This window comes from Annulohypoxylon truncatum, assembly GCF_022578515.1.
Source record: "Annulohypoxylon truncatum strain CBS 140777 unplaced genomic scaffold F4807scaffold_15, whole genome shotgun sequence".
NCBI classification, from domain to species: domain Eukaryota; kingdom Fungi; phylum Ascomycota; class Sordariomycetes; order Xylariales; family Hypoxylaceae; genus Annulohypoxylon; species Annulohypoxylon truncatum.
In genome coordinates, this window is record NW_025953801.1 from 663,285 (window position 1) to 676,226 (window position 12,942).

Genomic DNA, 12,942 nt, shown 5'->3' on the forward strand with positions numbered 1-12,942 from the left:
TCCATGTGGTTTTGGTTTATTACTAATAAACCGTGCGCTTGAACGAGGGCATCTTTAGCCTGTAGCATTACGTAAGTACACGTTTGGAACTTTTGCACTGACCTTGATCTACGCAATATCTCCTCGGGCTGTATTGGATCGAATCGAATCGAATCGGTAACGGGCAATACAAAGTTCATAGTAAATATGCCCTTTAATAGGAATGTAGGAGAATGTTTTTTTGAGACCTTGATTTATCCAACTTCGTGTAGTACACCTTACGTAATAAAGTGAGCACAAGGAGGATTGAGATGTGAAGCTTTTTAAGACCTGCAAGCAAGAAAACCAAGGTGTAAGGGGACATTGGCATCGAAAGCTGTACCAGGTTAACGCTAGGGGTGTGCGTGTAGTTAGAAGATTGTAGCCGAAGCTCCCAAGCCCGAAAACACACAAAGAAACGAAAAAGAAAAGGCAAAAAAGTCCGATCTTTATTAATTACTAGTCTTTTCATTAACTCAGCCTCAATTGCACAACCAGGTACACCTTACCTAAGGTTTTATCTCGAGTGGTAAATATTTATCCATTCGCGTACCGCACATATTTAATATGCGTACACTAAATGGATGCTTACTTTCAAGGTCGCTTGATGGTTGTTTATGTGACACGAAACATTGAAGCGAAGCTATGGAGACAGGATAACTACTTCTAAATATATCGGAGGTTATTATGATTTCGTACTTTGCAAGTACATGTGCATACGGACGTAAATGTGGAGTGGGATGAATTACTTAAATAGGAAGGGGGACTCATAGTTGCGTGTGACGGCATATGAATGAAAGAACGAGCAGGTACGCAACAGGTACAAGCGCAGTCAAAGCGATAGCGAACTTTAACTGAAAGAAGTTGCCTCGGCCGACAATGCGGAAACCGAGTTTCGCGAGGTATCATTGATGGGAAGGAAGCTGCTAAGCTGCTCTGCAGCCTACATGATGTAGCGTGAGGTAGGTGGACAGGAGCTTTTAACTTATGGTGCCTGTGGTTACAAGCTGTTTCGGGTATCAATTTGCAACTTCCTCATTGTTGTGGTTATATTGCTATTAGTCAGGTTACACGAATGACAAACCAACATTGATTACGAAGAAACAACGCCAACCACTCCTCCACACATCATTCCAATCCTGTGCACCCCAACACCACCAACACGCATCTCCCAGACAGCCCAAGTCCAAAGAAAAGATTAAATCTCCCGCCGGCAGTTCGACTATTACCTAACCACCCAGGAACCTAAAGATCGTCCCGTTACGCAAACTTCTCCAGCTATCTTTGGGATCCCACGGATAGATAATTAAGACTTTTTACGTACATACATACATACATACACCACACAGGTTAGTTAAAAAAATATTCGGATTCGGTCAGCTATCAAACCCACAATCTCCACAAAATACCCTATAATTCCAATTTTCATCCGTCCCTTTTGATTGCTTTGGCCGGTGGTAGTCCGTGGGAGGAAGCTACGGAAGCTACGTACGGGTACCAGTGGTGCCAGTGGCACAATTAGGGCGAGAAACAGCTGCATGTGCTGACAAACCACATTAACTTCCACTCGCATTCTGATCATTCAATGTTGACCCCAGTGCCCAGCGCCCCAGGTGCCTCGTTCTTTTTCCTCTTCGGACATTTCGGTCATCCATAATCCGCATACTGTACTAAGTAGGTATTACCTTACCTAAACCAACAAGCAGTTCAATATCCACTTACTTTAGGTACTGACTCTTTCTTTATTGGTAATAGCTCGGGTTTTAACCTAAACACTGTGTGGCACTGTTCAGCTCCCGCGCACCAGCCACGGGACCGAGCATTTCGCATTTGCGTTCGGTCCGCTCTCACTTATTTTTCCTCACGAGGTATTTTGTTCTACCTATTTCATCTCGAGGGCTACTTACTTCATCATTCCGAAATTATTAACCAACCTACTTATTAAACGTCGCTGAATAATCTATTACCACAGATCGGTCACGTGGAGAAACGGGTATCACTGGGTCCTTGGGTCCTTGACGCAGTGAGGTCACCTTGAATATTCTGCCGACGCCAGATTGGGTAGGCTATACGACTAGGAAATCCGGGGCCTCGCATTGGTCTAATCGTCCTGCCACTCGCCGAATTTCACCAGGAATACATGAATACATACACTCGGTACTCAGGTTGTTAGGCCACCTACTCAGCAAATATCCAACTTTCCTCTACTAAACTATAGTATCGACAGCATCGACGCTATCGACCACTACTACCTTGACTCATCAGTTTTCGGCAGCCACCCCGCTAGGCGCATTCAACCTTTGGAACCTGCGGAAGTGGTATTCTAAGTTGCGGGCGCGCGCAACTAGTAAATTCACAATATTGTCGCCTCGTCCGTATCGATAAAATACGCTATAGGCCACCTTCGCTACATTTTACTATTCAGGCACTCTTAGTCGTTGGTCAGTTCAGCAACTAGAAACATATCGTGACCCCTTTCTCACTCCAGCCACAACGTTCGTCTCAAACCTTGGTGTGCGATAAAACACATCCCAGGCTGGACGCACCGCGCATCTACATACATACATCAAGTACCTACTCGGTGTTCGATTTACCTTTTCCACCCCCTGCGAGGACACACGCCGTCCTTACTCCGAGCGGAGCCGTTGCGCGCGCTCCTCCTAATAGTGCGTTTTGGCGTTTTGGACGGAACCGTTTCCGTCCCTGCCGCGACCCCGTATTTCCCTGCGTATTTCGCTTGCAGTAAAACGGTCTCACAAGTCGTCACCACACACAGAAAAGTATCGTAATCTTGATGCTGACTCAGACAACCAAGATGCAGAACAACACCGGCCAAACTGGTAAGTTGCCGCTCATTTTTTAGTCCTTTTGTCTGGCGCTACACTAGATTTTCCCACTATCATCATCATCGAAACCTGGACACCCCCACCCCCCTTGTACTATTACAGCCACCCCTCCACCGTGACGCCGCATTACTGCGCAAGGCGCACACCCCCTTGGATCACCCCCCAGCTTCTGCCCTGACCGTCTAAGTCGCTTCAAGTCACTTGAGGTCACCTCTTCGCTGCGAACATGTAATCAGACATACCTCATATGCTGGCGCCAGGAGTTTTCTCTCTATTGTTACTTTTGACGGCTTCGGGGTCGCGTCGCAAGGTCAATCTGGGATCGATCCACTTGCTTTTCCGGTGCCCCATATCACATCCATTACGAAATACCCGCCAACACCCTTGACAAGCTTTCCCTACCTACACTTACATACATATTCAGTGTGTAGTCCGCCTCATTTGCTTCGTGGCTTAAACTCTGATACCTTTTTTTGTGTCTCTTATTCCCATTTTTAGACATATTCCCGGCTCCTCACTGATCTTCATTTTTTTCTTTATTACTGACATAACATCATTGTTTCAGACGATTCTGAATTGCGCGCGAAATTCGATCAGGACGCAAATTATTTGACTCGCTCACCATCTGCGTCGGCGCCATCTTCACTTCCAACTGTCGCTACTGCTCATCCCACCTTGAAGCCCATACTACCGTCACCCCAAGCGCATGGATACGGCGGTTCTAGCGTAGAGGCTCAGTCGCACATTCACCCTCAGCTTAGAACGTCTTCTCCGGGTGTGTCAGCATCTGATATGATGCAAAGAGGAGTGTCACCTCCGTCCGACGACGCCGGCCCAGTCTCTGGATCTCCCGGCATGGCTGCCCAAGGCCTCCTAGGGCACGACCCTGATGATTCCGTGACCGATGGGCGAAAGGCGAAGCGCGAATTATCTCAATCGAAGAGAGCCGCCCAAAATAGAGCAGCTCAGGTGAGTGGGGACCTCCTCCCTTATTTTTCAATGATTTGCAAGCTGGAGCCGCGCCGTATTCAATACGGTTAGAGAGCCGAATATCTTATTTACTTGTTCGGTGTACACGGCTTGTACATACAGTACATGCTAGCTTGGCTCCACCGTCCCAAGACCCATTAGCGCGTATCATTACGTAACTAACTTGTTTCCCTAGCGTGCTTTCCGACAAAGAAAGGAGCACTACATCAAGAAGCTGGAACAGCAAGTTCGAGATTTTTCAGAGATGGAGCAGAGTTTCAAGGCGGTCCAGAACGACAATTACGCGTTACGCGAGTACGTCATACAATTACAGTCTCGCCTCTTGGACTTGCAGGTCGAATTACCCCAGCCGCCGCCTAATGTGAACATCACGCCTCCTACCGCGGCATCTACCAGCACTCGTGGTGGACACGCAAGCACAGTCCCTGGATCTGGTCCTAGTAACAACAATGCCGGAACTTTGGCGGACGTCGCGGCAGCCGTGCAAGATTTAAGAGCTCGAGAGCCCTCCGCGGATGGGATGTATCCGAAACAGGCCTACAAGGCGGAAGCCAACGAAGAGACGCAAACTGCGGAAGAGATTCGCAGGCAGCTACAGCAGGACGGGTTACCGGCTCCCTCGTCCCTGCGAGCCTAGTCATCTCAGGCGAGGGATCAGGCCACCTACGGTTTGAGAAACCAGCATATGCCTGGCGACTATTATCAGCAGTACACCTATTCCGGACAGAACGATTTCCAAGGAAATACTTCTAACGGAAACGCACCCGCGAGTGGCAGCTTCTATGGGATCTAGAGCCCATCGCGGGGATTCTAGAGGGGCAGCGAAGATGAATGAGGGGATGGTAAAACAGGAGATTTTGATTTCGGCTACAAGCCTAATCTTATACCTGTCATAACGTGGCGTTAAGGGCTCGCATGGTTTTATTTTTCTCGAACAATTGGAGGGTTAAGGCGTTTGAGAGCATCATACCTCAGGTTGCGATGGCCTTGCCATGGCGGACGGATGTTTCGCAATGGCTATAGATGGTTATTACTGCATACCCGGCACGACCGAGGGGTAACAAAGACGGTACGATAGGGGGCTTACTACTACTTGGGAGGGAATCGAGCGTCGACTGCGTATGCTGGTGTGAGCTGAGCTCGTCCGCCCAAGCGAATACGTTGAAGTTGCGAGATTCGGGAATCGTAAGAAGAACGAAAGAGGTGGGCGTTTAATTGCCGAGCATTATAAACACGCGAGGCCTTTAGTGAGCACTACGAACTCCGAGGAATCGAGTTTCGATCTGAATGGTACACGCATTTGCCCGGAAAGATATTTCTACGAGTTTGTGTTGTCTTGGAATCGGTGTGATTTGATTTGATGATAGCATTGCATTTTGTGAATCGCCTGGTATGAATTATTTGAAGCGGTATCTACTAATCGTCAAATTTGCCTGAGTAGAAGGTATATTCTCCCCGCTGTAAAAGTAGTGATGGTTCACGAGTACGACCACATGGATTTCAAGTGGATTTTTTCCGATCCCTTTCTTTACTATCTTCGCTAGACGACGAATGAGCGCGAGAAGAGAGTAGTTTATCATGGAAATTGCTTCCCTCATCTCTCGCTTGCATCCGCGCCAGCTGCAGGTGGTAAGCTACGTATCCTTGCCCACACCGCCGCGACGACATGGTGCGATGCAGCCTAGGACCGAAGGATCGTCCCATCCCCGCCAAGACCTTGGTGACAGATCCGCCTAGCGGGCTACTTCCCGATCCTCAGCCCGCTTCGCTCTGGTCAAGCTACCTTTACGATACGTGATCCCCAAACCGTCGATCCGCCCGCCGCAGACAGGTAGGCAGGCAGCGCTGAAGGGTACGGTAGCAGTAATTAATAAATCCACATCCCATTTTGTGTTTCTCTCTCCCTCCCCTTGTCCTCCCGCCCGTCTCGTTTCTCCGAGCGGAGATCCGACATAAACCTACGTAGAAACCCTAACCCTCCTTTCAGTGTTCGTTGGATTCTGACCCGGGCAGGGATAGCGGACGGGTCGTTGCCGAAAGCGTAACCAGGTTTTTTCTAGGGATAGGAGTTGCCCATATCGTGTTCCTATATTTAAATCAGGAATTAGCTCGGTATCAAAACTGCTTAGCTAACTAACTAACTAGCTAGGAAGCAAGCAAGCAAGCATATATAGTGATGTTTATTTTTGTCTTCCGTCGCTTGACGAGGAAGAAAGGATCGAGTTGGATTCTCGTCTGCGGAATGGAATATGGTTTGCTAGCTAGGTTTACGGCGGATGTGTGGATAGATCGTGCACTGATTAAACTCCTCGACTTAGGTATCGTCGAGGCAAAAGAGCCGCAAGATATCTCAACATAACACCTATTTCCCCGCAGCTATTGCCGCAGATCTTCGGCTGTGGTCTGTATATGCAGAGATAATAATAGAATCAAAATTACGAACGTACCTTCAAGTAATCATGCCCCTTCTCCTGATACTCCGCCTTGGTCACCGTAGCCGTCTTCCAGGCCGGCGTGCCAACCCACTGAGCGGCGCCGCGCCACGCATCTAATAGCGCGTTGCTGGCCCGGCGAATGTTAAGCGGCGCATCGACGGGTAGTAGCGGCGTGAGCCCCTGGCGGAGGCGGGTGTCGAAATCGTTGAAGAGTGTGTTGCCGCCCGTTAGGAAGATGTCCTTTAAGAAGTCGTCGCGGTTTAGCCCCGGGATGCCTACGAGCCGCTGGGTGAGTATGTCGCCGGCAATCTCCACAAGTCCGGCCTGGTCGACGCCCGCGATGGAGGGCTGGAAGAGGACCTCCGGCACACGTATGCGCTCGACGTTGAGGTGGATCTGGTGGATCTCCGCCTGGGAGGACGGGTCGAAGGGTCGGGGGCCGCGCAGAAACGCGTGTAGGAGGCTCTTGTTCCAGTCATTTTGGGCCTCCCACGTATGCTCGTGCGTGAATCCCTCATCGTAACGAAGTAGGTCTTCCTCGAGCGTCTTAAGGGTTGCCTCAAGATCTTCCTCACCTTCTTCGTCATCACTACCGCCCTCGCCCACCTGAATTTGCCTATACACACCCCAGTCGTCGTCGTTGGCGCCGAAGTTATCGTCGTCTCCGCCGCGACGGCGTTTGCCTCTTGGGTTATCCGATGCGAGATTTGCGATAGACTTCATGCGAATTTGCGAAGCTAGAGATTTGCGGTTTCCGAGATCTGCCTTAAGACGATCTCGTTCCTTCATTTTCTGCAATGTGAGGTTACGTGCCACTCGCTTCTCCTCAAGCCAACCCTCAAGATCATTCTCACGCCGCTCTCTGTCTAACCGTTCTTCCTCTACAACGCGCGCCTTTTCGGCCTCCTTCTCCGCCTTCGCGCGTGCTCGTGCTTCGTGGTTTGATTTTAAGAGTCGCTGGTGTCGCTTTTGCTTTAGGCTAGCTTCATCTAACTGGTCATCGGGAACTTCAAGGAGGCTAAAGTCAGGTTCTTCCTGTTCCTCTTCCGGATCGCCACCCACGTCCTTCGTACGGGCGCGCTTGATGGATTTGTCCAGCTCTTTAATTGTACGCTCAAGATGCGCCTCATCCTTCATCTCTTCCGCGTCTAGGAGGCGTTTGGTGTCCTTTTTGTTTGCATCGTTTATCTTTACTTGTAGTTTTTTGTAATACTCCAATTCCTGCTCCTTTCTCATAAGTTTTTCTAAGCGCATCTTGGCGGCTTGCTCCTGTAATCGTCGCCCGCTTTCTTTCTTTCGCTCAGCTATCTTAGCGAGTTCTTCCTCGCTCTTTTGGATGATCACTTCTTCTGTAAACGGATACTGGATTACCACATCGCGATCTTCCAGTCCAGTCCAGTCTAAATACGACCGTAGCTCGTCATCGTATGACTTGGATATATAGCAATGATCTCTGATCATATGCTCAGCCTGCGAAGCGTTAAGTTTTCCTGGGAATGACGGGTATTTGAGACGGATGAGCTTTAGGAGGTATTCGGCAGCATGCCATCCTCCCCAATTCAGTCGGATAGCCTGTGCTAGCATAGCCTTCGAATCGAACACGGGGATGACATGGGTAGAGCTGTATGAGGAAGAGACCACTAGTCCGGTAGAACCCTTGTTATATCGGTAGGAGAAGAGAGAATCGATGCCGGTGGCAAATGACGGGGCCTGGTAGCATTCGAAGATGATTTCGTTCATAGCTGTATAAAACGTTAACTCAATTGAAACAAGAGAGCTTTGAAAAGCATACATTTTCGTGAATAAGGCAGGTTAGCCACGGCCTCGGTCATGACAATAGGCAGATCGATAGCACCGTCAGCATTGTTCATGCCCAATTTCAGAAACGTCCAGTCGAGAATATGCTCTTCCACGTCCCAGTTGCTAACGATGCCTGTCCCTGCTTCAAAAGCGTTTCTAATATGTCCGCGAGCAGTCGTGTCGGCGTAACAATCGTAGCCTGCGAAGGAATAGGTCTTGCCAAGTTTTCTGTCTCTATACTTGGCCATAATAGGAGGGATGCTCAACCGTGGCTTCGACTCGAATGACCATCCAGCTCTAACAGCGGACGAGCCATTGTCGATTACGATGGCGACGGTGCCGGCAGGCTTTGCTAGAGCCTCCTCGCGACCATCAGGCTGAGCGGGAGTGGGCTTCTCGAACTTGGTTTCCTTCACATTGTAAATTCGTGCGGGCGGGTAGGTCTTCTCCTGGCGCACAGGAAGCGCAGGAATATCGATCGCGGACGGCGCCATGTTAGTAGGATACGCGGTCGTGGTAGTTAAGGAAGTTGGCAGTGTTGTTGCATGGTTGAGTTATTGAGGTGTTGTAGATGACAAGTTTGTGTTATCAGAAGTGGAAGTAGAATTGTGCTATTAGTTTCTTTATCGATTGATAGTAAATTATGCCATCTATGTGCGTAATCTTTGCCCGTTACATGAATGGTGAACTTTTTTGAGTTCCTTCCACTGTTTAAGCTGTTTGTCGATGCAAGGCTGATGAACAGGCAAGCAGCTTGCCCTTGCTTTTATCGGAAGTCGGGACACTATATTCAGTGGAGGCCGCTAAGGTTGTAGGGTACATCAATGTACTTCTTACCTACGTATAAGCACCGCGTTCACGAGGGAGTCGCGCTTTCACACTAAAAACAGCGAGCACAGCATTCGGAGATTCAATGATGCACTGTTTCATTGTTTTTACTCAATTGACTGATTCATATAGCCCGGGTATCTTTGGGTGGCCCATTACAAAAGTGTTACGGTCAGAAACTCTTCAATTTCACAAGTCTCATAGGCTTCATGTTGAGAGCCAGCAAGCTGATCTATAGATGTCCCAAGTTGCGTATAGGTGGCCTGTATAAAGACATAGTCTCCTCCAAAGCCTACCTCTTATACAGGCTCCTTGAGGTTGTCGGTGGCTATACGATAAGTTTAGAAACAAGTTTGCTGGTAAATATATGTAGGTAGTAAAGGGCCACTCACCTTCTAAGTGGAAGAGCACGTTGGACTGGTAGTTCTTGAACATCTGTGCTACGAGTTCGATGTTCATGTTCTGAATGTTGATTTCCTGAAGACTCTTGTTCATAACGACGACTGCTTCGTTGAGTTTCTCCTTCAAGTGTTGTGTACTTGTAAGTTATCTGAGCTTGTAGTGGGGTGGAAGCATGGAATGTCACTTACAACATTGGTGATGATGCGCGACAGAAGCAGGTTCTGCTGGTGCTCGTGGGGGCTCTCCTGAATATACAGTCAGCTCCTCTTGTTGTAATGCTATCGAAGTGAGAGATGAATACCATTTTGTCAAGTTGACTCTTTGACTTGTATTATACCGATGACTTGTGCTTTGGTGGGATGTGGAAGAGTTTAAGGTACAACATGTGCAAGTAACAATCTGGAATAGCGTGGTTGCATGGGTCATTTAAATCTACGTAGTTCTTTCTAAGCTCTCTTTTTTAGCACCCACCTAAGTTAGTAGTTTGATGTAGCTAGGGCGTCATTGATCATTAGATTATCTAAAACCCCCATAGCAACAACGTCAACTTGGAACACATTTCTCTTACAAACAGATCTACAACGCGAAAAAGCTTCGTCACAAACCAACCTTTCCCTTCAACCGCCCAAAATGGCTGCTCCGACCGAAGCCCAGATTGCGCACCAGGAGCTCATAGACAAGCTCGACATTCACTCCATCCACAAGAGCTTCCGAAACCCTCACTGGCGTCCCAACCAGCGACGCAACAAGAATATCAAAACCATCCTCGGCGACGCCTCTCGCAAAGAGGCCACTTCCATCGTCGCCACTCCTCAGGACAACAGCGGCGCTGTTACCCCCACACCTGCTGACGACGGGCTCTCGACTAGTGGTTCTTCGACGCCCGCGCAGCAGCCGGCTGGTGGTGCAAACAGCAACTCGAACTTGCAGCCGAATCTTGCCCAAGCTTCACGTAGTTTGTCGAAGCTGGTGCTGGAGAAGAGCTTGCGACCGGGTGGAACTGCTGGAAGCGGAGGAGCAACGGTCTCAGCGCCTAGCGCGACGTACACGAACATCGAATCGGCGCCTTCACTTGCGCACACGAAGCGGTATTGCGACGTTACCGGTCTCCCTGCCCCATACTTGGATCCCAAGAGTCGGCTACGATATCATAGTAGGGAGGTGTTTGGCTTCATCCGCACGCTACCACAGGGTGTGGCCGAGCAATATCTAGAGGCTAGAGGTGCACACACGGTCTTGAAATGAATGGAATTAGACGGTTCGGGATTTATACCAGCGGTTTTATCAAGCATTACGATGCTATTCAATTCTGCCCTGTCATGTCTACCTCGATCATAGGACTTACAAGGACGAATACCATGTATGAGGCTCTTTAATATTTGGGGAGACGCCTAGCACCTGGAAGACTAAGTGACATTTGGCCAAGGGAACAACGACACATACGCATATGTTCGACCAACAAAGTCAAGCCTATCCTACGCATCGGTCACCTCTCGGCAATCGATGTAAGGTTACGCTCCGGCTTAATCGTGATCAGGAAAATAGGTTTGTTCTCCGCCTGTAACTGACGGGTACCGAGAATGAATGGGGAGGATCAATCTCAGTGACCATAGCTCGAGAGCTAAGGACGTCGCGGCAGGATATCTTATTCAAGATATCATAATAATTGTCAACTGGCCCTCTGAAGAGAGACCGATTCGACAACATTCAGTTAATTAAAGCGTCCTTACCATCTTTTACGATTATTAGTGACATGAAAGCTTAGAATTACTGCCTTTCATAGCTCAATACCCAAGCTCCTGTCCTCTAAAACAAATTATTGAAATTTACGTGCATGGACGAGAGCCTTTGGGGGAAAAAAAGAGGAAAACGCTTCATAATTGTTACTTGTAAGAGATTTTCGTGAGAGGCTTGGAGAATAGCAATTGACATAGGTGTACATTGTCTAACAATTGGAATCTTGTGTAAAAGACGATGTGCGAAGTAAAGACAATGGAAACTAAAATTCTGTTACCAGGTTTAAATACGCTAAATAACGGGCAGCTGCCACCAGCCGTCCACCATAATTCACGGCTGCCGCGTTTAAGGGTCAAGTTTCGTTCCGCGATTCGTGTTCTATTGTTCCCTGACGCAAACTTCACGAATATTTAGAAAATTAAACATTACCGAATCCCAAAGCTTCGATAGACCGACCAATTGCGCCCACCTCTTCGCCGGCAAACCCCTTACTTCGTGTACGCCTGCTGCGACGACCTTTAATGTAGCAGGACCGCCGTCCTCGTCCTCGTCCTCGTCCTCTCCACCTATCTCTATTCTCTTCCTAGACCCGACGATTTCAAAATGCCTACCATGTGGTTATCAGATACCCAGAGTAAGAAAGACCAGAATAAGAAAGCCTCGAGGGTTGAGAGGCTAGGATTGACTACGAATGAGTGTTAACACCGCGTACAGAAATCGGGGTCGCTTTCTGCTCTGGCGGTACGTGATATCTGAGATGTTGTCATGCTCGCGTGCCCACCTCTTTGAGGTAGCTCGCAGGCGCATGGCATATACACTTTCTACAGCGGCGCTGATGCGATGCGTTACCCGTCCTTATAGGAGGCTTCTTCCTGATTGGAGGTGTCATGCTATTCTTTGATCGAGCTATGTAGGTGCCTATCCGCGCGCATCTCCCTACACCCCCCGAATTCGCACGCTTTTTCGTCCGGCATTCTAACAGCATCTCTTTACGCGCACACAGGCTCGCGATGGGCAACGTATGCCACCCCCTCCCCTCGATTACTATCCGTTCCTAGAATTCAAAAAACAAAAACAAGCCAACACGAACCGTCCTTCCTAACTCTCGATCCCAGATCCTCTTCCTAATCGGACTCACGATAATCATCGGCCCGCAAAAGACGCTGCTCTTCTTCGCGCGGAAGCAGAAGGCTAAGGGCACTGCTGCTTTCTTCCTTGGACTCCTGCTGATCTTGATGCGGTGGCCTCTGATCGGCTTCTGCGTCGAGTTGTACGGTATCATGGTCCTGTTCGGCGACTTCCTCGGCACGATAGCCAGCTTCGCCCGCAACGCACCCGTCGTCGGACCCTACATCGGCATGTTGATCGACCGTATACCCGGCTTCAGCGCGCGGCGAAATGCCGAGCTGCCTGTCTGAACTAGACGGGCACAATTATTTACTGTCCCGCGCCTGTGGATAGAGCTACATAACTCGTTCGCCTACCCCTTTTACGCTACCTGGGGTGGTTAATAACGAGACCGAGCCGCGATGTTATCATGTCACAGAGTTTGGACGCGGAGACGCTAATGAGGAAGTAGGATAGGTCTGTATAATATTGTATATGACGGTATAGAGGATTTGTTTTTCTCGGGAGTGCCAAACTAGGTTCGGGGATACCCAGAAGCAACTAGAACATTTGAGCCCGCAAGGCCTGTGAAGATCATTGTTTTCGCCATGAGCTGAGAAGGCGCCTGTGTAACTTTTTACATGTGAAAAGAAAAAAACGGTGCGAGAAGAAAGAAGGCTATTTGTCATTTGCCTATGCAGAATCTAGGGGAACCGGCAGATGATGTGATGATGATCTCGAAGGAAAAGGGACGACGAAACAGTTTGAGCCGCCTTCGC

General features: G+C 48.9%; 5 protein-coding genes across 5 annotated transcripts; 3 read left to right on the forward strand and 2 right to left on the reverse strand.

Moving 5' to 3' along the window:
* Positions 1-2,833: 2,833 nt before the first annotated feature.
* On the forward strand, positions 2,834-4,491 carry F4807DRAFT_460306 (uncharacterized protein; the record flags this gene model as incomplete). Its single annotated transcript, XM_048001508.1, has 3 exons — positions 2,834-2,858; positions 3,430-3,833; positions 4,030-4,491. The coding sequence occupies 3 exons, from the start codon at positions 2,834-2,836 to the stop codon at positions 4,489-4,491; spliced, it is 891 nt and encodes a 296-aa protein (XP_047854538.1).
* A 1,760-nt stretch (positions 4,492-6,251) lies between these two features.
* Positions 6,252-8,676, reverse strand: F4807DRAFT_81936 (actin-related protein, ARP5 class). Its single transcript, XM_048003526.1, has 2 exons — positions 8,082-8,676; positions 6,252-8,031 (listed from the first exon to the last, which is right to left on the reverse strand). Exons 1-2 carry the CDS (start codon positions 8,581-8,583, stop codon positions 6,290-6,292), a joined length of 2,244 nt encoding a protein of 747 aa, XP_047854539.1. The 5' UTR covers positions 8,584-8,676; the 3' UTR covers positions 6,252-6,289.
* A 313-nt stretch (positions 8,677-8,989) lies between these two features.
* F4807DRAFT_425395 (DASH complex subunit Dad4) lies at positions 8,990-9,746 on the reverse strand. Its single transcript, XM_047997962.1, has 4 exons — positions 9,621-9,746; positions 9,508-9,564; positions 9,310-9,439; positions 8,990-9,245 (listed from the first exon to the last, which is right to left on the reverse strand). Exons 1-4 carry the CDS (start codon positions 9,621-9,623, stop codon positions 9,217-9,219), a joined length of 219 nt encoding a protein of 72 aa, XP_047854540.1. The 5' UTR covers positions 9,624-9,746; the 3' UTR covers positions 8,990-9,216.
* A 47-nt stretch (positions 9,747-9,793) lies between these two features.
* On the forward strand, positions 9,794-10,708 carry F4807DRAFT_82052 (uncharacterized protein). The gene has a single exon (XM_048003528.1). The coding sequence runs from the start codon at positions 9,950-9,952 to the stop codon at positions 10,562-10,564; it is 615 nt and encodes a 204-aa protein (XP_047854541.1). The 5' UTR covers positions 9,794-9,949; the 3' UTR covers positions 10,565-10,708.
* An 857-nt stretch (positions 10,709-11,565) lies between these two features.
* Positions 11,566-12,666, forward strand: F4807DRAFT_82066 (Got1-like family protein). Its single transcript, XM_048003529.1, has 5 exons — positions 11,566-11,690; positions 11,771-11,797; positions 11,918-11,966; positions 12,060-12,075; positions 12,172-12,666. The coding sequence occupies exons 1-5, from the start codon at positions 11,660-11,662 to the stop codon at positions 12,472-12,474; spliced, it is 426 nt and encodes a 141-aa protein (XP_047854542.1). The 5' UTR covers positions 11,566-11,659; the 3' UTR covers positions 12,475-12,666.
* Positions 12,667-12,942: the final 276 nt, after the last annotated feature.

Coding starts and splice junctions, on each gene's coding strand:
- F4807DRAFT_82066 (XM_048003529.1), top strand. CDS start 11,660: ATGCCTACCATGTGGTTATCAGATACCCAGA. Junction 11,691..11,770: donor GTGGTTATCAGATACCCAGA/GTAAGAAAGACC, acceptor CACCGCGTACAG/AAATCGGGGTCGCTTTCTGC. Junction 11,798..11,917: donor GGTCGCTTTCTGCTCTGGCG/GTACGTGATATC, acceptor CCGTCCTTATAG/GAGGCTTCTTCCTGATTGGA.
- F4807DRAFT_81936 (XM_048003526.1), bottom strand. CDS start 8,583: ATGGCGCCGTCCGCGATCGATATTCCTGCGCTTCCTGTGCGCCAGGAG. Junction 8,032..8,081: donor CCTGCCTTATTCACGAAAAT/GTATGCTTTTCA, acceptor CGTTTTATACAG/CTATGAACGAAATCATCTTC.
- F4807DRAFT_82052 (XM_048003528.1), top strand. CDS start 9,950: ATGGCTGCTCCGACCGAAGCCCAGATTGCGCACCAGGAGCTCATAGAC.
- F4807DRAFT_425395 (XM_047997962.1), bottom strand. Junction 9,440..9,507: donor CGCGCATCATCACCAATGTT/GTAAGTGACATT, acceptor CAACACTTGAAG/GAGAAACTCAACGAAGCAGT. Junction 9,246..9,309: donor CGTGCTCTTCCACTTAGAAG/GTGAGTGGCCCT, acceptor CTTATCGTATAG/CCACCGACAACCTCAAGGAG.